This window comes from Colius striatus, chromosome 3, assembly GCF_028858725.1.
Source record: "Colius striatus isolate bColStr4 chromosome 3, bColStr4.1.hap1, whole genome shotgun sequence".
NCBI classification, from domain to species: domain Eukaryota; kingdom Metazoa; phylum Chordata; class Aves; order Coliiformes; family Coliidae; genus Colius; species Colius striatus.
The window spans coordinates 98,877,125-98,902,124 of record NC_084761.1 but is presented as its reverse complement, the minus strand read 5'-3'; the positions used below and the strand labels follow the sequence as shown (position 1 = coordinate 98,902,124).

At 57.4% G+C, this 25,000-nt stretch overlaps 1 protein-coding gene across 1 annotated transcript; it reads left to right on the top strand.

Moving 5' to 3' along the window:
• Positions 1-15,243: 15,243 nt before the first annotated feature.
• LOC133625212 (homeobox protein EMX1-like) lies at positions 15,244-23,256 on the top strand. The gene is made up of 3 exons (XM_061993918.1): positions 15,244-15,613; positions 17,285-17,469; positions 23,089-23,256. The coding sequence occupies exons 1-3, from the start codon at positions 15,244-15,246 to the stop codon at positions 23,254-23,256; spliced, it is 723 nt and encodes a 240-aa protein (XP_061849902.1).
• Positions 23,257-25,000: the final 1,744 nt, after the last annotated feature.

Genomic DNA, 25,000 nt, shown 5'->3' with positions numbered 1-25,000 from the left:
CAACGGCAAAACCACAGCAAATCTTTTTTTCCCCTCTTTGCCAACATTTTCTCTGACCAGCTGAGGGCGTTCCGAGACCGGGTAATGGGCACAACCGGGGCAGCGAGCGCTGGGGATGAGCATCGGAGCAGCAAGCTGGGGCTTGGAGCCAGATGCCAGCCCAGGCTCCCCTCCTGTTTCACCACAAGTCCCCACCACGGGCTGATTTTTGGGTTGTTTTTAATTAAGGCTTCACATCCCGGAGCCACAGAACCACACCGGAGGCTCAATGAGGAGAAAATGAGGTGTTTTCTATTCAAAAACCCACAAGTTTTGACCTCTCCTAATTTGAGAGACAGGAGCTCACAGCTCACCTGGAGAAGTGTCATTGATGGGGTAACACCCCAGCCTTAGGAGAGCCCCAATATCCAGGCAGTGGGCTAAAGATGAACCCTGAAGAGAGTCACCCCAAAAAAGAAGCAATCTCCTCCATCCCTCACCAGCTCTGTGCTCCCTGAGGGAGGTAAAGTGGGGCTCATCAAGCCCCAGACCCTGCCTAACACAGGCCATCCCTGCAAGGGGACAGGGCATCCCTGCAAGGGGACAGGGCATCCCTGCAAGGGATTCTGCTCGCTTGACAGCCCCACTAGCACCAGGCAGCCTGCCTTCCCTCCCTGCCTCCTGCAGCCAAACACTGGGGAGGGAATTTGATCCCTTTTCAGGCTTATTTTTCATAGAACCATAGAATCACAGACTGACAGCTGTTGGAAGGGACCTTTGGAGACCATCCATTGCAACCTCCAGCTGATATCCCTCTTTACTCCTTCCTTCCCATCCCCAGAACAAAGTGCTCAGGGTTGTGGCAGCCCAGGAAGGACTCTCCTAGTGCATGGCTCCCACAGGACACCTTTTTCCCCTCCTGTCTCCCTGCTTTTTACAGGAAAAGCAATTTCCTTGCTGCCTGCAGGATGGTTGTGCTGCCAGTGCAGAGCCCTCCCCAGCTGTGGTGGATGGATCTTGGTGGAGGTGGGAAGTCTCCCTGAGCCCTGGTAAACAGGAGGGAGACAAAGCTGGAGCATGAGCTGGGCAGATACCTCCCTGTGTGAGATGCCTATAAAGTGCTACAGAAAAGCCCTGGGATGACCTCAATGACAGTTGGGGGCAGGAAGGGAAGTGTTTGTGTGATGCTGAGATGCTGAAGGGACTGGAGCACCTGTGTGAAGAGGAAAGGCTGTGGGACCTGGGGCTGTTCAGGCTGGAGGAGAAGAGATTGAGCTCAGGGGCACCTCAGCAATGCTGCTCAGCCCCTAAAGGGTGGGTGTCAGGAGGATGGGGCCAGTGTTGGTTGTGTGGTGGCCAGTGGCAGGACAAGGGGTAATGGGCACAAGCTGGGACACAGCAAGTGCCACTGGAACAGTGGAGGAACTGTGGAGTCTCCTTCTCTGCAGACATTCCAACCCAGCTGGATGAGTCCCTGTGTGCCCTGCTCTAGGTGGTGCTGCTCTGGCAGGGGGGTTGCACTGAATGAGCTTTCCAAGTCCCTTAAGATTCTGTGATTCTGAAACAGGGAGAAAGTCCTTTGGTGCTGAGGGGAGGGAGCCCTGGCCCAGGCTGCCCAGGGAGGGTGTGGAGGCTCCTTCTCAGGAGGTTTCCAACCCCACCTGGACAAATTCCTGTGCCCCTGAGCCAGGGGAACCTGCTTTAGCAGGAGCTTGGGTTGCAGCAGCTCTGCAGGGCCCTGCCAGCCCCCACAATCTGGAGAGTCTGTGTGATTCTCACAGGTCACTGACCCCAGGTCCCCAGGGGTCTCTCCCCAGCCCCCTCCCCACACTAGGGGAGACACTGTGCTCTTTGTGAACGTGATGAAATGTGGAGCACTGCCTTATGAAAGAGTCAAAGTCACTGCTGGGGTTTTGTTTCCACCTGTGTGAACCAGGTCCCTGGGATGGGGGTGAGGGTGAGCCTCCTAAATCCCCCCCAAAGCCTCCCAAATTAAAACTGGCTTGCACCAATCGACCTCCCCAAATCCCAGCCACTGACCTGGGCTGCCCCTGGCTCAGTGGGGTGAGAGGCTGCAGCCAGGTCCCTCTGCCCCTTATTAAAGGTTTCTCAGCAGAGAGGAGAAGGAGACCTTTATTTTCCCTTCCAGTAGCCAGAAATGCTGAGTCTGGGCCTTTTGGCCAGGACGCCGTGTGCCTGGTGAGCTCCTCACTCACAAACAAGCACACAAACAAGACCAAAGGTAAATGAGCTGCTCCTCTTGCAGAAATGCTCCCAGGGAGGGGGGAAAGGTCTGGTGGTGCCCACACTTCCCACCCAGGGACACACATCCTGGGTGTGGGATGCCCATGGAGACACCCAAGCCCTGTGCAGAGCTCCCAGACACATGATCAGCCATCCCAAAGCCTCCCACCTCTCTATGCAACAAGACAGGAGCTTGGCAGGGTCTTCTTGGGGTGGTGGCTGGGATTTGGTGGGTGTTCCCTGAGCTCCAGAGGGCTAGAACAACAAATACCTTTCTGCTGAGCTGGCACAGTTCTCACAGACTCTCCTCCACTTGCTCATGGATGCTCCTGTCTGGAACTCTTCACACTCCTCACTTTCAGCCTCCTGGCTTGCTTTGGTTCTTCTCCCCTCTATGCTATCCCCAGGCTTTGGTAGCCTTTAGCATTAAGCAAGAAAAAGGACCAGCCCCAGGCTTCCCATGTGCCCCCCAGGAGCAGCTATTTAATGTGTAACGAGGGACCATTGGTCCAGCAAGGAGAGATGACAGATTAACCCAGTTTAGAGCCAAAGAGCAGCAGGTTTGCTGGTAAACTGTCCTGTTCCTGCCAGCTTCAAATGCCTTTAATGAGTAATTATTTAGTCTGCTATGGAGGTTAATGGGGGGGGACATTGCAGAAATGATCTGTGATTAATTAAACCAGCTTTATCTGGTGCAGCTGGACCCATGGGCTCAGTGTTAAGCTGGGACCAGTGCTGGATCAGTGGCTTTGTCATCAACTCCTGGCACTGCCACAGGATTCACTGGCCCTGCAGAGCAACAGCCACCTCCACCCCAGGGGGAAAGAGCTGCCAGAAACAGGAGGCTTTCCCAGGCTTGTTGCATGCACCACCCCAAAGCCAGACTTTGTCCCATTTGCCACCAGCCCACGTGGGATGCAGATGGGCACATGTCAAGTGTCCTTCCACAGATACTGAGTGCCATGGCAGAGGCAGGCTGTGACTTAGCTGCTCCCCTGGGATTTGGGGACACAGCCAGTCCTGTTTGCTCCTTGTCTCTTTTCCTTCACCAAAGCCACTGTTCAGACCAGCACATCTGCCCTGCTCCTCATCTGCAACCCACCATCCTTCACTGGGCCTTGAAACCCTTCTGTGCTGATGGCTCAGCCCTTCCCAAAGAAGCAAACAGTCCCAGCAGATCCCAGCCCTTCCCATTAGGATGCTGGGGCTGCCTCTGGTAGATCCTCAGCACTGGGTTTGGATGCTGGAGGTGCTTCTGATAGCTCCTCAGTAGCAGGTTAAGATGCTGGGGGTGCCTCTGATAGCTCCCCAGCACTGGATTTGGATGCTGGAGGTGCCTCTGATAGCTCCCCAGCACTGGATTTGGATGCTGGGGCTGCCTTTGATAGCTCCTCACCAGCAGGTTAAGATGCTGGGGGTGCTTCTGATAGCTCCTCAGCACTGGGTTGGGATGCTGGGGGTGCCTCTGATACATCCTCAGCACTGGATTAAGGTGCTGGGGGTGCCTCTGATAGCTCCTCACCAGCAGGTTAAGATGCTGGGAGTGCTTCTGATAGCTCCTCAGCACTGGGTTTGGATGCTGGGGGTGCCTCTAATACATCCTCAGCAGCAGGTTAAGATGCTGGAGGTGCCTCTGATAGCTCCCCAGCACTGGGTTTGGATGCTGGAGGTGCCTCTGATAGCTCCCCAGCACTGGGTTTGGATGCTGGGGATGCCTCTGATAACTCCCCAGCACTGGGTTTGGATGCTGGAGGTGCCTCTGATAGCTCCCCAGCACTGGGTTTGGATGCTGGGGGTGCCTCTGATAGCTCCCCACCAGCAGATTAAGATGCTGGGGGTACTTCTGATAGCTCCTCAGCACTGGGTTTGGATGCTGGAGGTGCCTCTGATAGCTCCCCAGCACTGGGTTTGGATGCTGGAGGTGCCTCTGATAGCTCCCCAGCACTGGGTTTGGATGCTGGAGGTGCCTCTGATAGCTCCCCAGCACTGGGTTTGGATGCTGGGGGTGCCTCTGATAGCTCCTCACCAGCAGGTTAAGATGCTGGGGGTACTTCTGATAGCTCCTCAGCACTGGGTTGGGATGCTGGGAGTACCTCTGATACATCCTCAGCCCTGGGTTTGGATGCTGGAGGTGCCTCTGGTACATCCTCAGCAGCAGGTTAAGATGCTGGGGGTGCCTTTGATAGCTCCTCAATACTCACAGAGGGTAAAAGGTCCACATCCCTCGCTGCACCCCATCCCCCACGGCATCCCATGGGAAGCCCAGAGCATCCCATTCCTTAGGGATCTCCCGTGGCCTCCCCCTGCCCGTGCCACCGCCGGCAGAGCTGCCGCCGCCGAGGCTCCCCGAGGGCCCGGAGCCGCATTCACATTCCTGCCGCGAGCACACTTGTCAGCCGAGCTGTCAGCCGCTCCCGTAATAGGGCCACGGCGGTCACTCGTGTTGGGAGTAAACACAGCCGAATCTGAGAAAACAAGAGCAGAGCCGGATGCTTCCAGCAAGGCGGCAAAGTACCGGCACACCCCGAGGGTAGGAGGGGGTTGGAGGGGATGCCCAGCCTCTCTTCACCTCCCCATCACTCCCTGCTGTGAACCCCAAAAAGCCCTCCCCTCGCCCAGGAAGGGATGCTCGGCAGCCGCAGCAGTCACCGACGTGGCAGGGGATGAGTTTGGCTGCTCCTGGAATGCAACGTTTGGGATTAAAAACAAGCAGGTTGGTTGGTGGCATCAGAGCTGGCACATGGGATAGATGGGGACAGCCCTGGCCTGGAGCTGCTCGGGGACACGAGGTGATGGAGCTGTGGGTTGGTGATCTCCAGCAGAAACCCACCCCCGGCTCTGGCTGCGGGAAAAGCACTTTCCCCCTTCTTTATTTATAGGGATTTTAACGCAAAATCCGTTCTTTTGCTCTTGCCAGAGCTGTCCCGAGCCCGGGATTCCTGTTTGGGGAGAGGGTCCAGCCTGGATGTCCTCCCCCCTAGGCACCTCCTGCCACCTCCAGCCGTGTCACCAGCGCTGAAGGGGATGGACAGCGGCTCCGAGCCACGCAGCACGGGGAGGGTCGGGGATGTTCGCACAGGGGCGGGGGGGACTCGTTGAGACTGTGCTGTGGAGGAGGCGGAGGTGGGAGAGCAGCCCCTGAATAATCAGCAGTGCCTTATTCGTTTTGCGCTATTCCTCCAGCTCCTGAACCCATCCCGACAAAGAAGCGGCCGGCCTGAAAAGCTGAGGATTTAGGACAAAGAAGGCAGCGGGGAGGGGGGGTGAGGGCACGATGCGGCTTCTGGGCAGAGCGGGATGCGGGACTCCTGCCCGGTGCCCGCTGCCCAGCGCCCGCTGCCCGTCCATCCCTCACTCCTCACATCCCGGGATGCCGCTTTCCAGCCCAGCAGCTTCCCCGTGCCCGTCGCAGTTTCTTCCCATCCAGAAACCCTTAAAAAAACAAGCTGGAAATACCGGGCAATGTTTTTCTCGCAGCGGGGAGGGGAGCGGGCGGCTGTTATCCACAGCCAAAGCCAACCCCAAATGTTGGGGTCACTCCGCCTTTGAAATCTCCCGCGGCCTTTCTTCCCATTAAAGCATCTCCCGGCTCAGCTCAGAAGTTTCTTCCCTCCCTCTCTCCCTCCTTCCTTCCCCCTCCCTTGTTATTTTGGTTTCCATTTAGTAATAAAGCATCTCAGATCTCCGAGCTGCAACTCATCTCACACCTAAGCGAGATTGCGTTTTGCACAAGCCTTTCAGCTGTTTTCTCAATCTCTCCTCTGTCTCATTCTCAATGCAGGCAGTTGCTATAGGTATGTTTTAATCCCCAGCATGGTAGATTTTAATTAGTCTTTGTACAGATGGCCAATTAACATTCATTACTTTTGCCTTGAGCGATTAATTATGAGTTTGGATAGAATGGGAGATGGAGACAGAGGAAAGATGGGCAGGTGAATAAAAAAGAGGGGGTTTTAATCCGAGTTTGGGAATTTTTTGTCCTCGTTATTTGTATACACACACACACACACACGTAGAAAGAGGAGGGACGAGGAGAGCAGCAGTGCAGTGAGAGTTATCCTCAACCAGTCCTGGAGCCACGGGGATGGGCTGTGGCGGGGCTCGGGGGCTGCAGCACAGCCAAAGCCCATGGTGGGGACGGAGAAACTGAGGCAGAGAGCACCGGGATACCCCCCTCACCCCTTCCCCGGGCACGGCTGGGTATGGAAATGGGTGCCCAGGGCAGGATTTGGGAGCCTGGGCAGCGTGGGTTCGGAGTTGTAACGGTGCAAAGGCGCAGATGGGGATGGTCGAGGGAGAGGTGCCACTCTGCCACCTTCCCCTGGGCCAAGCGGCGGTGCCGTGTGCAGGATGAAGCCTTTAATTCTCCCCCTTTGCAACACCCGTTGACACGTCGCTAATTCTTCCTAATTGATTTTTCACGCTGGCGGGAGGGAGACGGTGACATCCAACAACAGAGCCCTGATGTCGCGGCTTTCTCTTCCATGAAAGGGACCTGCACCCTCCCCCCCGGAGCTGACATACTTCTCCCCGGGCCGGGTAGCCATGGTGAGCCGTTACCCAAATCCCTTTTGCCGGCGGTGCCGCCGGGGGCTGGCGATGCTCCGCAGCGCCCGTGCCAGCGCGCTCGCCGAAGCTATTTCGGGCACGCAGGCGAGACGGCAGCAAAAGTGAAAATAGCAGAAAGAAAAAAAGCCCCCCGGGGCCTTCTCCTGTGCCGGTTCCTCGGCTCAGGGGCTGCACCCACGCTCCGTGCCGGCCCGGCACGTGTGAACCCGCAGCGGGATCTGGATTCGGCGTTTTCTGGGGTGGTGCTGGGGAGGGGAGGGTTTGGCACGGAGGGGAGATGGGGAAGGAAGGGCCTGATCCTGCTCCCTGCTGAGGTGCCTCCCTCGATGGTGGGTGGGCGAGAAAAGGGGAGTAGTGTAAAGAGGCAGAATCCTTCCCGCGGGACCTGGAGGGCTCCTCCCGAGGCGGCTGGATGGGCTTTTGTACCCGTTCTGCTGAAATCGGAGGGTTTCTTTTTTAGCACGTCTTACGTTTTGGCCCCAGCCCTCTCGAGACTGGCACTTTTCCACAGAACACCGACTTGACTTAAATCAGCTGCTCGGGTGGTGGGGAAGGGGAGGGGGGCAGATCCCTCCCCTCGGGGCAGAGATGTGGCCGATATGCCCTGTACCTGTGGTGTGGCTGGGGGATGTGCCACCTCCATCTCTGTGGGCTCCCTGGGTGGATGTGTCACCTCCAACTCACTGTGATCCCTGGGTGATGTGCCACTGCACCCCAGTGTGGTTTCTGGGTGAACGTGTCACCTCTACCCTGACACGATCCCTGAGTGGACACATCATCTCCAGCCCAGTATGGTCACTGGTTGGATGTGCCACTGCATCCCAGTGTGATCCCTGGTTGGATGTGCCACTGCATCCCAGTGTGATCCCTGGTTGGATGTGCCACTGCATCCCAGTGTGGTTCCTGGTTGGATGTGCCACTGCATCCCAGTGTGATCACTGGTTGGATGTGCCATTGCATCCCAGTGTGGTCTCTGAGTGTCATCTCCATCCCATCCCAGTCTCTGGATGAACATGACTCCCAACCCAGCATGGTCCCTGAGTAGATGTGCCACTGCATCCCAGTGTGGTCCCTGGCTGGATGTGCCACTGCATCCCAACATGGTTCTCAGGTAGATGTGTCACTTCCAACCCAAAAAGGTCCTGGATGGATGTTCCTGTATCCCAGTGTGGTTTCTAAGTGAACGTGTCACCTCCATCCTGATATGATCCCTGAGTGGACACATCACCTCCAAACCAGCATGGTCCCTGGGTGGATGTGCCACTGCATCCCAGTGTGGTATCTGGGTCAACATGTGAGTGCCAGGAGGATGGAGCCAGGCTGTTCTCAGTGATGGCCAATGATAGGACAAGGGGCAATGGGTATAAACTGGAACAGAAGAGGTTCCAAAGCAACACAAGGAGAAACTTGTTCCCTGTTGAGGTGAGGGAGCACTGTCAGGGGCTGCCCAGATGGGCTGTGGAGGCTCCTTCTCTGCAGCCATCCCAACCCAGCTGGATGAGTCCCTGTGTGCCCTACTCTAGGTGGTGCTGCTCTGGCAGGGGGGTTGCACTGGGTGAGCTTTCCAGGGTCCCTTCCAACCCTTGAGATTCTGTGACTCCATCATGGTCTCTGGGTGAACATGTCACCTCCAACTCAACATGTCCCCTGGGTGGATGTGCCTGCATCCCAGTGGGGTCTCTAGGTGAACCCCTCCAACTGGGTTCCGGGTGACCATACCACCCGTGATGGCTCAAGCCTTCCTCTCAGGTGAGGAAGAGGAGGCTGGGAGAGCAAGTGCCTGGTTACAGCCCCATCCCCACCTGCAGAGCCCTGGCAGGGTATGGCCCTCTCTAAGTATACGCCATTGAAATGCGCACATTTCCTAAAAGCAATATGGAACAGCTAAATATACTGCTCACAAATCTGTTTACACTAATAATGGCTGGGAGCCTGCCATCCATATGACTGCAAGGAACCATTGATTCAACATAAATTAACTGAAAATTCCTTGTGAGAGGCAGAAACTCGATGCATTTTATATTTCTCTCTCTTTTTTTTTCCCCCCCTCCCTTGTCTTTTTCTTTTTGCCAGGGAAGGGGGAAACGCAGAGACATTGGCACCTCTTCTACCAACAGGCTGCATTTGGCACTGCCTCTCCTCTCTCCTCCCCAGCCTCTCTCTCTCTCCCCATCCATAGGGACAGGGATACCCCATGAGTCGGGATCTTCGGCTCGAGCTGTCGCCAGAGCTTTAAATGGACACAACATTTACCCATCTTCCCAAGACCAAGGGGTCCGAGGCATTATTTTGGCTCGGGCACGTTGCTAACTTGTTGAATTTTCTTTAAGGAAGGGAAAAAAACCCCCACCACCCCAGCAGAATTGGCAGCTCCTCATATATTAGTGGAAATGCTGCAGACTTGGCTCCCTCTCACCTCCGCAACATAATGTTAAATGGCATCAAGACAGTATATCAGTCATTTACATATGTTGCTTATAGACGCCAAACTTATTAACACAATAAAACTGCTGCTTAAGAAGCTTTCCTGCCTATTTTTCTCCTGGAGAACGTCAGTGTTGGAAGCACCTAAAGCAGCCTCGTATGGAAACACCCAGGGTTGCCTTTCATCTGGCATCGGGGAAGATAAATACATGAATCAGCCAGGGTCTCCCTGTGACCACTTCCAAAGCAAAGCAGGAGGAGATTGGTTGATTCAGAGGGAGAGACTCACCAACACCCAGCCCACCCAGCAGCACCCCATGAGCACCAGCATCCCCCTGCACCAGCACCTAGATGGGATGGGGATGGTTTCACCCCAAGTCTGGCTCTAACTGAGGCATCCCCAGCTCCCTGCCCTCGCAGCCCAGGTCTGGGAACACTGAGAGGGGGGCTCTGGATGATTCATAGATTTGTTTTCCTGGGTGCCATATGAAAAGCAACCCTGAGTGTTTCCATACGAGACGGCTAGGTGCTTCCAACACTGATGCTCTCCGAGGCAGGAAAGCTTCTGAGCAGCAGTTTCATTGTGTTCAGAAGTTTGGCTTCTATAAGCAACATATGTACGTGGCTGATACACGTCTTGATGCCATTTCATGGTATGTTGTGGAGGTGAAGGGGAGCCAAGTCTGACAATCTCCCTTAATATAACGCTGCGTGGTCCCTGTGGGGTTTGGAGGAGGAACTCTCCCAACGTCTGAGCAGGGACAGCACCTCTCCCTGTGCTTTCTATGACCCTGCAGTGGTGCAATCTTACAGAGGATCTTGTTTCCTTCGCTACTGGAGCAGAGCCGACACAAGCCCAGGGGGGTCCAATGTGGGGGTCACGCTCTGATGCCATCTGAGGGAGCACCCAAACCCTCCCCGAGGCTGGAGGGATCATTTCCTGGGTTGAAACTTCCTGAGCTCTCCTAGGAAGATGTGTTTGCTTCAAAGATGACCCTGCCATGCATGGAAAAGCATTTCTAAAGGCAACATCTGACAATTGCCCTGGAGGGAGGCACGTGGTGGGTGGGACATTTGCTTGGAGACCAGTTTTCACCCCCAGAAGCAGTGGGGAGGGATGGCTGAACATTTCTTCATGCTATCAGTGGTACAAACCTCAAAAACATCTTCAGGAATCGTGGTGTTAAAGCACAGAACTCCTGGCCACAGCATTCCACAGAGGTGTAAAGGATGCTATGAAGGGTGAGGAAGAGGTCAACTCCTGGCTGGGGCATGGTGATGCCGTGCACCCACTGCTGCTGCCACCCTGGGGACCAGGATGAAGGTCCCTGCTATGGAGAAGGGCTCAGGGACCTTCATGTCCATGACACTGTAACCCCAGCAAGTCCCTGGGGAGAATTCCATCCCGTGCCATGGCAGGCAATGCCACCATGGAGCCATGTGTGCAGGGGGTCCCCATGGCATCAGCACTGCTCTGACAAGTCATTTCAAAGGAAAGAGCAGATGCTGCCCAAAACCCCACATGTTTCAGTGCTGCTGCCCTCCATGGGCCCTGGCATGGGTGAACTGGCTCATTGCCCCTCTCAGCCCGTGGGCAAAGAGAGGACATGGTGTCCCCAAGGTCAGGCACAAGGTCAGGGGAAGTGTCTCCAAGTGCCCAACCCCTGCTCATCGCTTCCAACTAACGAGTTGCAATGGCTTTTCCCCCAAACCATGGTCCCATGGGACCACCTCACCAAGCAGCAACAACCAGAGCGATCTGTCCCAGCTGCAGGTGCACCCTCAGTGCTGGGACAAGCATTGCCACCACCAGCAGCTTTCTGAAATGCTCTGTCAGGGCTACAGGCATCTGAGTGGTCATCTTGAGATGTTCCAAGGCTTGGAGATGATCCTTGCAGCACTTGGGGGTTTCAGCATTGACAAGAAGCCGGTTGCAAAATCTTATTTGCTTTGCAAGTGCAAAAGTCCCATTCCTGAGCTGTGTCTGCAACCAAAGCCACACTGAATGGCCTTCCAGATCTCTCCCCAGAGTGTGTGAAGCCCAGCAGGACCAGAGCTTGCATCTGTGCAGGGATTCTGTGCAAGCTTAGCAGTCATGTCAGACGGGTGAGGGTGGATGCAGCCCTCTGGAGAAGCCAGTGTGGCCATTGTGTCTGTGGATGAGGACTCAGCAGCATCTTCTCTTGCTGGACTGATCTCTTCCAGTCCACAGCTATGTGATTTGTGTGGCTTCTCATCCCCACACTCAGTGGTGGGATCCTCTCTCAGTATCAGTCTTACTCCACAAGTTAAAGCAATGTATCCATCTGTGTCAGGGTACATGTCTACCACCATTGCCACCTTTCCCATGTCATCTTCTTCCATCCATCCATCCATCCATCCATCCATCCATCCATCCATCCCAGCATCCACTCCTCCTTCTGTCCCCCCCTCTATCCCACTCACTATCGATGGACCAGCTGACAAAACCACCTTAACAAAGGGAGACTGAGGAAGGTGAGGTGAATTATGTGGGGTCAGTTTATTCTCACCCCTCACATCCCTGAATCAAATGAAATCAAAAAAGTAAAAGCCAAAGAAGCAGGAGGGGGAGAGCAGCCCTGGACAGAGCTTTTTAGCCTTCCCCTACCTCCCAACCCAAAAGACAGCACCATTCCTCCCTTCTTCCCTTTGAGGCTGCACTTGAAGGCAGAAGAGAATAAACCCAGGCAGGGTGAGGAGCTGTGCCCATGGGAAGAGGAGGTGAGAGAGGTGAGGAGGAAATGATCCCGCACTTTGAAGTCTGGTCAAGTTTTAAACATCCCGGCAAGCTGCGCCCGTGGCCACGCTCCGAGGCCCGGGGCCTGATTTTCCACATTCTGCCCTTTGATGCTGGAGGCCGATGTGTTACAGATTAACGAGAGACGGTGGGGGGACCGACCCGCACCTGCGGCAGCGCCCGGCCCGGCCCCGGCTCCGGCCCCGCTCCCGCTGCCCGAGCCCCCGGGGTGCGGGAGGGCTCTGAGCCAGGCGGGAGAGGGATGGACAGGGCCGGGGGGAGCGGAGGGACAGCGCATGGACCCGCCGCCCCATCCTCCGCCATCCCCCAGCCCTGCTCACCTCTCGCCTGCCTGCACTCAAGTCCCTGCTGCCGAGGGACGGAGGGTGCGGGCAGGGATGTGAGCCAGGCAGGAGTGGGAGGCGATGGGGGGTGCAGAGGGATAAGGACAGACCCACCCCCCAAATATCCCCGGAGTTGCCTCTCTACCCCTGTCCCCAAAACCAATTTTTAGTATCCATCCAGTCCCCCTCTCCCTCTCCTTCATTCCTCTTTCGTTTGCTCCTTGGAAAATCCCCCGTGTTATATTTTTAAGGAGGGTCAGACCTCCCCATCCTTTCCCCCACCGGCACCCCCCAACCCCTGCGCGGCCCCCCCTGCCCGTCCTTGCCCTCCCGCCCCCCGCCGCCGGCCGCGGCTCTTCCCGGCGCCGACACTCGCTGCCGCTCTTTCGTTAAAAAGGAAAACGTCTTTCTCTTCCACCCGGAGCTCCTTTCTCCTGGGCAGAAATGGGAAGACAGGCTGCTCCCCCGCCACCTCCTCCTCCCGACAACATGCGGGATAAAGGGGGTTTTTTTTTGGGGAGGGGGACATCGGAGACCGGAGGCACCAAATGGGGGGATCCGCGTTTTATTCCCGTGCGGGATAAAGATGCGGCCTGAATTATCCTGGAGGTGGGAGCAGGCCCGGCAGCCGCAGGGGGATGGAAAAGAAGATAAAGATGGAGTTTTTGCCCGGTTTCAGAGTTACAGCTCCCCGGCTCCCTTGGGAGCACCCAGGGAGTCCGAGCTGGCCACCGAGCCCGGCCTGGAAAACACTGGGGCAAACAGAGAAGAAACTAGGAGGGGGGAAAAAAATCAAGTTTAAAGATTTCTAACATCCGAAAGGGCGATTTATCCCCCAAACCAAAGCAGCTGCCCCCCAAAAAGGCTCCTGCGGAGTCGGGGCGGGAGGGGAGATGCTGCCGGCCATGAAGAGCTCGGACGGCTTTTTTTGCCTCTTTCCTCCGGCAGAAGATGCTGAACCACGGCGAGATCCGCACGGAACGAAATCCCGGCCCCGCGCAGGGCTCCGCGGGTCTGCCCGCGGCCCATGGCAGTGAGAGCTGCGGGACAGCAGACGCGGGGGGACCTCACACCCTCCCCCCAGCCCCAGCCCCGGCGGGGAGGGAAAACAGCCAGAAAATAACCCCTAATAATTCAATGCGGCGGAATTAAACGGTATCCACTTGTATGAAATGGATTTCAGTGCAATGGCAGCGGCGGTGCGGAGCCGCGCACGGCTCTCGCGGCTGTCCCCGCATCCCCTTTCCCTTCTCCTTCCCTTTCCCTCCGCGGGTGCGTCCCGCTCCGCACCCGGCTGCCCTTTCTACCAACCGCCTGACCCAGCCCAGGGTGTTTATTTCCATTTTTAGATACAATTCTATCACTTCAATGTAGATTTTTTTTTTCTCCCCCCTCTCTCTCTTTCAGAAATTAAAATAAAAACAAACAAACACTAAAAAAAACCCAAATCAAACCAACGACAAAAAAGAGAAAAGTCGATAAAATCACCATAAATAGCAAGAAGTAAACGGTAAAAATTAAAACTGTTGTTAAGTAAAAGTAACATTATAAATGATAATAGAAATTCAGATTCAAAGGCTCTTTGGGGATGCACTCGCTTAATTTTTAAGCTTTCGTTTCGTGGGGGGGCATCATGTCTTTTTCTGCGCCCCCCTCCCCCCCGTGCTTCTCCCCCACAGCCTCTTAATGGAGAGTGTCCGCGGAAAGCCCGCGGGTGCGCAGCGGTCTCCTGTCTGCGGGGGGAAGGATCCGCGGGTGCCCGCGCGGAGTATTTCAGTCCAGCCAAGTGGAAAATAGACTTTCAACCCGCTTTGTGCTGAGGGGAGGGCTGTCGTCGTCCTCCCCCCCCCTCCGCCTCCGCGGCCCAACGCAGCCCCGAGCAAAGCCAAACTGCGGAGTGAACTCGGGATCGGCCCGTGCGGGAGCTGCGCGCCCCGCGCAAACCCCCGCGCTGGGGAAAAACGGCCAAAATCGCCAGTTAGTGTGTGTGTGTGGGGGGGGGTTAATTCTTTCTTATTACCAGCGCAGGATCGGAGCCGTGGGAAGGAGCGGGGAGGGAAAGGTCCTGCCTTCAGAGCGGGGGTTACGCGGAGGGGAGCGGAGCTTGCGCGGGAGGTGGAGCGCGGGGGAGGGCTTCACCTCTCCTCCCTCCTTCCCTCTCTCCCACTCGGCCGGTAGCTCCCCCGGAGCTGCGGTTATTTTAATGATTATTATTTGAAAAACGAAAATAAAGGAGGAAAAAAAAAAAGAAACAAAAGAGACGAAAACAAGCGGGGGAAAAAGAGACGTTTTAAAAATAGGGGGAAAGGAGGATTTTTTAATATAAAAAAGAGAATTATTTCTTTATTTAGATGTGTGGTTTGTTTTTTTAAAGGAGAAGAAGGACAAGCCCACCCCGCAGCCGGAGCCCCTCTCCCACAACTTCGCAGCGCGCCGGCGGGAGCGGCTCCCGTCCAGTGTTTCGGGCGTTCTTTGCTTCCCCCAGTGCCCCCTCCTCCTCCTCCTTACCTCCCCCTCCTCTGCCCCCTCCACCTCCTCCATCCCCCCCACCCGCCCCTGACATCCCCGTGTCCCCCCTCCCCGCCTCCCTCTGCCCACTCCCCAGCATCCCGCCCCCTGCCCAGGGCAGGTGAGGCCGCCCCCTCCTCCGGGCCCCGCCAGGTACCGGCCGTATTTGTACCGGCTGCCCGGGGCTCACGGCTTGCGTGGGCGCCCGCGGGTGGGCGGCGGGGCGGGTGTGTGTGTGTGGGGTGTGTGTGTGTGTGTGTGCGCTGCCCAGGGGGAGGTTTCTTGCACACGCACACACACACACACACGCGCGTACCCGCAGGAACAGCCCCGCTCCGGGCCGCCCCCCCCCCACCCCCCCATCCCCCCCCCCCCCCGCTTTCCCCTCCCTCCCTCCCCGGTTTCCCGGTTCAAACCATGTTCCAACCGTCTGCGAAGCGCTGCTTCACCATCGAGTCCTTGGTGGGCAAAGACACCCACCTCAGCCCCGAGGACCCCCCGCGCCCCGCTGCCCTCGGCTACCCCGGGCCCGCGGCCACCGACGCCGCCGCCGCATTCGCCCCCGGCGGCTTCCAGGGGGCTGCCGCCGCCGGCCGGGCCCTCTACGGCAGCGCCGAGCTCGTCTTCCCCGAGGCCGTGGGGCACCCGGCGCTGCCCGTGGGGCCTCATCAGTTGGGAGGTTCAGGGTTACCGCACCCTCATTCTTTCTTCGGGCCGCAACACCGCGACCCGCTCAACTTCTACCCCTGGGTGCTGCGGAACCGCTTCTTCGGCCACCGCTTCCAAGGTGAGCTGCGAGCATCGCCCACCGGCTCCTTGGGCCTCCCGGGGCGCGGATGGGGCGCGGAGAAGCGCGGAGAGGCGCGGAGCGGGGACTGCGCCGGGGCAGGCGGGACCGGGCGGCCGCGGCCCCCGCTGCGGGGCCCGGTACCGGGGAGCCCGAGGTAGAACCTGTTGCTGCGGTGCCTGAACGCACAACCGGTGCTGCGGGGGTTTCCGCACCCGGCGCCTTCGCACGCCCGTTACCGGAGCGCGTTTGCCCAGCCCGGTGCTCCTCGGCTTGCACCCCCGGTGCCGGTGCGGTCCCGGAGCCGGCGGGCGGCTGCCGCGCTGCCGAGGCCGGGCCCGGGGACGTGCGGGCGGGTGGGGGGTCCCGAGGCAGCCCCGCAGCGGGGTCCCGGCCGCCAATCGCCGCCTCTCTGCGCGGCCCCGCGGCTGGCGGAGCCGGGAGTTTGGATTTCTCCTGCTTGGGAACGAAGGAAAAGATTGCGGGGGATCGCGGCTGCACAGCGGGATCTTGTTTGGCTCTACAGCTTTTCTCCATCCATTTTCTCTCTTCTTTTTTCTTCTTTCTTCACTTTTTTCCCCCCGGACTCACTGTCTTTATCTCTTTTATCTTTTCTAAATTCCTTTCCTCCTCTCCTCTCCTCTCCTCTCCTCTCCTCTCCTCTCCTCTCCTCTCCTCTCCTCTCCTCTCCTCTCCTCTCCTCTCCTCTCCTCTCCGTCTCTCTCCATTCCTCCATCCCCGTCCCCGGGCTGTCCCCGCCGCCATGCCCGAGGGTCCTGGGGCCTGGAGCAGCGCAGATGCGACTTATCTGCTCCTCACCAACCCCTTCGCCGGGCTCCGGCGGCTCCTCCGGGAGTTGTGGCCGCTGCCGGCTACGCCCGGGGGCACCGACCCGCCGGGACACGGCTCTGGTCGTGCCTCCGCCACCCCGAGCGGCCCCGGGCTCGTGTTCCGTCCCGTCCCGGGAGCGGCCGCAGCCGGGGTTGCGCTGCGCTCCCGGCCCCGCTCCCAGCCGCAGCCGCGGCCGCCCCGGGGCCCCCTGCCCGCCCCTGCCCGCCCGCCCTCCCCCTGCCCTTTCCTCCAACACCTCGGGCTCTCCGCGTCCCTGACATCCCTTTATTTTCTTTTTTTCCTCTTTCTTTCGTTTCTTTCTTTTATTTCTCTCTTTAGTTTCGATCTTTCCTTTTTCTTTCTTGCTTTCCCACTTTTCTTCTTTTTCCTTCTTGCTTTCTCATTCTCTCCTCTTTCACTCTTTTCCTTCTTGTCCTTCTTTTCCTTTCTTTCTTGCTCTTGTTTCCTTTTCTGTCTTATTTCCCCGGTCGCTTCCTTAAGCCGCCTCTCTCTTTCTCCTCTTTTTTAATCTTCTTTTTATCTGCGAGGGTTTTTTTTCCTCTACCTCCCCCCTTCTCCGTCTCTTTTTTCCCCTCTTATTCCCACTCTTCCCATTAATCTCCTTCTTTCTCTTTCTCTCCTTTCCTTCACCTCCCGTTGCCCTCGTGTCCAGCTCCACTACCGGAGGGAGCACGGCCCCAGCACCACACAAACGCGCTATCCCGGGCAGAGCAAAGTGCCCGATACCCCTTTCTCTGTTGTGACAAGGTCTCCCCAACACCCCTCAGTCCCACAGTGTGGGTGCTGGCGTGGGTCCCTGACCCGTCTCTCTGCCCGCAGGGAGCGAAGTGTCCCAGGAGAGTCTGCTCCTCCACGGCCCCTTCGCCCGCAAGCCCAAGCGCATCCGCACCGCCTTCTCGCCGTCGCAGCTCCTGCGGCTCGAGAGGGCCTTCGAGAAGAACCACTACGTGGTGGGAGCCGAGCGCAAGCAGTTGGCCAGCAGCCTCAGCCTCTCCGAGACCCAGGTATCCCCTGTCCCACCCCCCAGCCCTCCATCCCTCCGTCCTCCTCTCCGTTCGCCGGCGGGAGCAGCTCAGCGTCGGGCGGCAGAGCCGCTGCCGAACCCGCACAGCTCAGGCTGCGCTCTTCAAATATCGCACCGGGGTTTGTTTCGCCCGAGAATCCCACGTGGAATCTTGTGGCCGAACCTTGCGGCTTCACACGGGCTCAGCGTGGCTTTGGGATTGCTTTCGGTTATTTTTGCCACAGCGTTTAGTTGTCACGGTGATGCCCAGCAGGGCTGGAGCTTGGGGATGCAGCTCTTGTGTCGTGCCACTCGCCGGGGCAGTTTTCTGCTCTTATTTATTGCTTTTTGGGTTGCTTTATCTTAAGAGTAAGATACAGTTTTTAAAATCCCATTGAAAAAAAAAAGGAGGAGCAGGATGAGACCTTTCCCAGAGCCTCGCTGCCCCGTGGCTTTGGTGCTGTGCACAAACAGCGCGGTGCCCGAGTTGGATGGATGCAGAGATGGGTGCAGAGATGGGTGCCTGATGAAGGGTGTTTATGGCAGCTGCGGCTTCCTGATTTTTAGACAAGACGTTTCCCGGGTGTTTGGAAATTCCGAGGCCCAGGAAGACCGTAGGGATGAAAGGAAAAAGCATTCGGTGCTGGGGGAAAGCTGGGGAGCCGGGGCCGAGCATCTCTGTGCGTGTCTGAGCCCGGTGTCCTGGTGAGCAGCTATTCCCAAATCCTCCGGGCGAAGGGATGCTATTTCCCATCGCATTCGGTAACTGAATCCACGGAGAAAGTTTCCTCTGAATTCTGGCTCAGGCACTTTGGCCTATATTAGGATTTAAGTTAGTTTTTTATCCTTTAATTGGGAAATAAAACTGGAGCCGGGAGCATTCCCGGTACCCGCCCGGCTCATCCTTGCCGAGGCTCTGCCGTGCAAAAACCTTCAAATACATCTTGGTGAGAGGGAAGTACAGGTGCAGATATCGAGGAGGATGGACCGAGCGCACAAAATCCAGAAGCCGTTTGTATCCTGCTGCTGCTGCAATCCCGACCCCTCCTGCCCCGTGGCTCGCAGGGCACGACAGGAGCGGGCAGCCCGGCTCGGGTCCCATCCTCGCTGCTGCTGTCACCGCTCCGGACTGAAAAAGATGTTAAAAGAGGGGGAAAGAAACCACCAAAACCTCAAAAGAATACAAACGAAAAAAACCCCAACAACCCTCAAAAGATCAAAAAACAAACAGCAACTTGTCCGGGCTGAAAGGGCAGCTGCGGGATGCCCGGGGGGGGGAGCTCAGGCGGTCCAGCGGGTTTTACATCATCGCCCCGAGCCAAAACGCCATCGTGCAATCGGGGAAAGAGCAGAGGCGTCGGTCCCTAAACGCTTTTGGACGTTTGGAGATGGAAGGAGGCAACAGAGATTTCGAGTTGTTGGGGGTTTTGTGCGCTGCAGCGTGGTTTGCAGCGCGGTGTCTCCACGGGTTTGGGAGAGCTGCTGCAGCCGCTCGGCGCGGGGCAATTCATCAGCCAAAGGTTGCATCCTGCCCGCAGCTGCAGGGGAAGGGGGCAGCGGTGTGATGGGGTGCTGGGGAAGGCTCTTTCCCGTTCAGTTTTGCGGCTTTGGGAATAGAATCGTGTTTTAAAACAAAAACCACTCTTCTTCTCATGACCTGGAGAGAAACAACCTCGATGTGCAGAGGGATGAGGCATGGGATGGGCATTGAGGCGTTGGGCTGGCTGGGTGGGAGAGCCAGGCTGGCCTGTGGCCCTGCCAAAAGCAGGCAGCATTGTCAGAATAGTAATAGCATTATTACTTCATAATAATTAGCATAGTTATAATTATACATACAGTGACAAACCCCGCAGGCACACAAAGCTCCCCTAGAAAAACACCTCTCTCCTCTGTCGCCCTCAGCCCCAGGGTGATGCTGGGTGACACCAGTGTGTTTTCACCCACAGCACATACCCACCCCCAGCTCCAGACTCACGGGTGGGTGGGTTTGATAATTTCCCAGGGGCTTTGGCTGCCCTGGCAAGGGGCTGCTGCTTATGGCCGTGCCTGGTCCTATTTCCCATCTGCTTTTTCCCTTGGAGGAAAAAAGAGCTTTGCCCTTTGGGCTGTACCCACTGCCCAGCTGGGGAGCAACACCTGGAGCAGTCCAGGGGTAAGGTGAAAAAGGTGAAAAGGGTACAAGGACCTGCCCAGCACCAGGAAATGCCTTGGGATACAGGGTGGGGAAAGGTGGAAGTGTTTAACCCCTTCTCATCCTTTCTTCTGCCAACAAGCTGTTTTAGTCTGGGACAGGCCCAACAATAACAACAACAAAAAGGGAATGGGATAAAATCCAGCACCAGTTCATGGTCCTAAAGCAAATGCAAGCGCTCTGTAAGTGGCATGAGGGTGGAGAATGTGTCAGGGGATGTGGAGTGGCCTGAGCAAGAGGAGTGGGTGTTTGTGCACAATGGGATGATGTGTGGGGGACATGGTGTGTGTTTGGTTGTCCGTGTGCCACGAGGGTACTGGTGTGCTGGGTGTGGGATGCATGTGCTGGGTGCCAGGGAGGAGCTGGGGGTACCATGACTGTCATGCTGGGCTGGGCATCACCAGAGGTCACATCGCTGTGCCCGTTGCTGTTGGCATTGGGTCACTTCATCTCCTCCCAGGGGAAGGTGCTGGGCTGAGCAATAACTTCCCTGAGTTCACTTGGCACAACATGGCCTGGCTGGTCAGGCAGAGTTTCTCCTTTCCTGGCACAAATGGTTCTAATCCCTTGTGGAGACTCAAACCTGCCTTCTCAAAGCCGGGGCCTCACCCTGGCTCCAGCCAGCAGGGAGTTTGGGGTGATTATGGAGGCACCCATAAATATCTGTATATCCCAGCATCTCCTCCTGGTGTCAGGGTGCAGGGATGGAGCACAGCAGCCCTGGCCGTGGGTCAAGGCTGGTTGGGCATCGTAGCAGCTGCCAGTGTGGTAATAATTAACCAAGCAGATGCCTGGGAGTCAGGGAAGGAGAAAGATGCACGTCCCAGATAGCAGCTGCACTGCAAAGCCCGGGGCTGGCAGTGGTCCTCCTGTCTGAGTACTGTTCCTGAAAACAAGCTTTTAACAGTTATGGGGTGTTTTTAGAAGAAAAGTGCCAGCTGGGAGTGCAGGTGGAGATGAGGGTGCAGGGCTGATGCCTGGGGAGCTTCAGTGCCCTTCGAAGTGGTGGCAGGGTCGGGTGACAGCACGGCAAAAGCGGTGTCATCCTGTCTGGCCCTGGGTGATGGAGGGGCTGGTCCCTCTCAGGCACCACCCAGCCCCATCCCATGCTCTCTAAGCCTTCCTCAGGGTTTGGGTGCAGCACATGAAGCCGAGGGATTTGAAGGGTCTCCAGCATGGTGGTGGCAACGTCACCCTCTGCGCTGAGCGGGTTCTTTGGGGTCTGCCGGTATCCCCGGAGCAGAGTGGGATTTCCCAGGGTACAGGAGCTGTGTACAGAAGCAGCATTGGGATGCAGGAGCCTCCAGGGCCCGTCCCCATCCCACATTAGGACCACGGGGATGGTGGTGATGCTGGGGGACAGGCCAGGGACCCTGAGAGCATCCCACTACTCGGATGCACAAACACCCGGCATGACAACGGTTAATGCGGCGAGGGTTTGGGAAGGGATAAAACCCCGGGCTTGGGGGTTTAAACCAATTACTCTTGGAGTCAGGATGAGGCATCGTAGGGGGCAGCTTATCCCCCAGTTGCCCACTGTGAGGTTCTCACACTCCTCTCATTGTGGCTTCTGACCCGGTGGAGGGAGGGACGCGGTACCTCGGAGCCCGTCCCTCCTGGGAGCATCCCCCTTCCCTCAGCCAGAGCTTCGGGAAGCCCGGGGAGCCTCGTCCCGCCGCAGCCAGCACGCCAGGATGGGTTTCTCCGAGCTGAAGGGAGCTGCGGAGGAACGGCTTTACGCGCGGGAGCCGCTTCACACCCACCCCTGATTTCCACAGAGCCTCACTCAAGCATCTTAATTGCTTTATGCCTTAGTTTCCCCTTCTATAATTTAGGGATAAGGCAACTTCCCTGCTCCCAGAGGGCTGAGAGCTTTAATTAAAGTTTGCAAAGTGCTTTGCAGTCGTTGAATGAAAGGCGCCAGCTCCGTATTGTTCCAGAAATGCCCCAAAGCTAGGAAAGCAAATGGTTTGAGTCCAGGGCGGGGGTGGGTTAGAACATCTTACCGGGGCCATAAAGCAGCTTGTTTCAATAGGCCGAGAGCTGCCTTAAAAGTCACGGGCTCGTCCTGCGGCAGCTGCGGGGAGGGTTTTGGCTCAGCCGGGCAAGGCAGCGAGCTGTGACCGCCGGCCCAAGCCCCGCCGCGAGGGGCTCCGGGGCAGAAAGCAAAGGCCACCTGCAATTAATGCTGCAGGAGAAGGAGGAAAGAGAGTGAGGGTCCCGGGGAAGAGGAGCGGCGGCTGCTGGAGGGACCGCGGGTACCGAGACGCAGGGGAAATGCTTCAGCCCGGCCCGGGACCGCGGCGGCTCTCGGTGTCCTGTGGCCCCGGGGAAGCCGAGCAGCACCCTGCACCACTGCCTGCAGCAGCCCACACCGTGTCTGCAGCACTCTGCATCCCAGCTGCAGCATCCTGCATCCCTACCTGCGGCATCCCGCATCCCTGGGTGCAGGATCCCGCACCGCTGCCTGCAGCACCCCCCACCCTCGGCTGCAGCACCCTGCCTTGCTACCTGCAGCACCCCGAGGTGCAGCGTCCCACCCTGCTGCCTGCAACATCCCACATCCCCAGCTGCAGCATCCCGTGTCCCCCAGGGGCAGCACCCTGCATCCCCGGCTGCACAGCACCCTGCCTCACCAGCAGCATGGGTGCTCTCAGCATCCCAAAGTGCCCCCCATGGCCGTGTTTCTGGTGTGTGGGGTCAGGGCAGGATGCTGGGGGCCTCGGGCAGACAAGGGGCGGGGGGGGGTTATCTCCAAGGATATCTCCCTGCTGCCTCCTGGGACAGTGCTTGATCACCATCGTGGTGGAAAAGGTTTACCCGAAATCTCAGTGTGCTGAATTAATTACCTGTAATTGTCATTAGAGTCTATAATTAGCTACCTGTACCCTCATTAGAGTCTATAATTAGCTACCTGTACCCAGCCCAGCATGGATCCGGGACACTGGTCCTTGCTGGAGGTGTGGGGACGGCTCTGTGTGTCATCCCACGTGGTGTCTGGAGCCACAGCAGCCGTGCCCACGGCCTCCTGACATCAGCTGAAAAGGGGAGGGGAGGGGTTTCGCTGCTCCCAGACACCACGGTGATGGGCGCCGGGTTGCGATGCCGCCAGCAGAGTCCTGAGTGCCCACCGACCCCGTGGCTGAGGGGCGACTGAGTGTCTCCCACCTGCCTGGGGTTCCTCCGAGGTCGGGATGTGCAGCAGGGAGAAGCTGGGAGGCAGCAGCACCCCGCAGTGTTTGTCCCACAAACAGAGGGGAAACAGAGGCAGGGCAGAGTGGCCGTGCGAGCGCTCCCGCAGGGACAGGGACTCCTCTTTCGCTGATCTCCAAGGAGAGCCGAGCTCGCTGCCTCATTGCGGCACCGTCCCTCCCCGGGGCTGGCTGTGCCGGGTCCCCCCACGAACACCCGTTTTCTCTCTCCCTTCAGGTGAAAGTGTGGTTCCAGAACAGGCGGACGAAATACAAACGGCAGAAGCTGGAGGAGGAAGGTCCCGACTCGGATCAGAAGAAGAAAGGGTCCCATCACATCAACCGATGGCGCCTCGCCACCAAGCAGTCGAGCGGAGAAGACATCGACGTCACCTCCAACGACTAAGGCAAGGACAGGCTCCTGGTGCAGCCACCATGGAGAGGAACCCGGGGGAGGAAGGGGGGACACAGGCGGCAGCACCCACCGGACTCTGAGAGCAGCCGCCGCCGCCGCCCGCCGCCGCTTTTCCTGCGGGGCCGCCCGGCCCGAGCGGGGCCCCGCAACCCCGTCCCCCCCCGCCGCGGCCCGCGGCGCCGCTTCCCGGGACGCTCCCGCCGAGCCCGGCAGCAGGAGGAGGCTCCGGGGCACCCGCGGCCCCGGGACGCGCCCGCGCACCCCCCTCCGCGCTGGAAGCGTCCGTCAGCCGTGAGATCAAACACAAACCGTCCTACCTAGAAGCTCAATGTACACAGCCCCCTTTTTTTTCCCCCCCACTTTCATTTTCCGTTTCTCGTTCTTTTTTCCCCTTTTCTCCGTCGTTTTGTTCTTTTTTTTCCCCCCCTTTCCCTTTTCCCTTTTGTTACGGTTTTGCTTTAATTTATTCTTTCCTTTCCGTGCCCGTGTGCGTGCGTTCCCTGTCGTAGGTAGTCAGCAGCTGTAGCGTGTGTTACTGCGTGGTAATAAAAAGCAAAACGAGCTGCAGATTTGTCTGGTTGCATGAGCAGGAGGAGGGGAGGGGGTGAGGAAAGGGGCCGTTCCCCTCTCCCATCGCTGGTCAGGAAGGTCGCGGGGATACTGGTGAGGAGCGGGGAGACCATTGGGTGTCACTGGGGAAGGCTGGGGCCAGGGGAGTTTGATAATCCCGTGGTGGTGGGTGCTGGGAGAGGGGGAATGTGGGGATAGGGGTGTCCCGTGGGGGTCCCGGTGGCCGCAGGTATGAGAGGTATGCGGCAGCTTCACACCTGCGCCGGGGATGGAATGTCGGGGAGAGGCTCCAACAGCCCCTCGTCCCTCCCGCTGCCCCCCAAACGTCCCCCCCGCCCCCTGGGGATACCCCCGAGCCACGGTCCCCTGCTCCCCGGGAACCCTCAGCAGTGAGGGACAGGGAGAGTGGTCTTGGGACACTGAGGTCAGGTCCCTTTCCCTCGTCTTGCTGGTGCTGGGGGGAAAGGACACATCATAATTTCACATCTATGTATAGAAATCTCACCTCAACTCACATAGAAAGGTAATAATGACACCCACAACACCCCATGCACCCCATATGCACAGCTGTATGTTTATGTAACATGTATTGACACCCACACATGTTTATGTGAGGCACATTTACACAAACCCGTGCCCACAAACACATCCATGTGCATATAATGTGTGTGCATTGTACTTCATAACCTGCATTTTTAGATATGGTCTGTATTTGAACCATATAGACACCCTACAGTGTGTGTATGGCTAAAGAAGGTATCATATAGGCAATGTGTGTAGCAGTGCACATGGACACACCTGTATGTGTGTATTTAAAGGGCATTTCTGATGTATTCTGGAGTATTATCTATACTCACATATTTCAGAGGCACTTACACATGGTATTTTTTAATACCACAGTTCTATACCACACTGTACAGTACACACACACATATATGGATGTCATCACTCCTGACTTCTCTTTGCATCCCCTGGTGGCTTTTTCCCCCCAGCAAACCAGAAACTTATCTTTTGAGACCTTTAAATTCCTCCATCCCCCCGCCTTGTCCCTCAGGTTGACCGTCTGGAGGGAGCTCAGACCACACCACTACATCTTTAAACACGTTTATTCCCGACAGATTGGAGGGTTACACGAAGTGTCACCGTTAGTAACTCTATGGAGAAG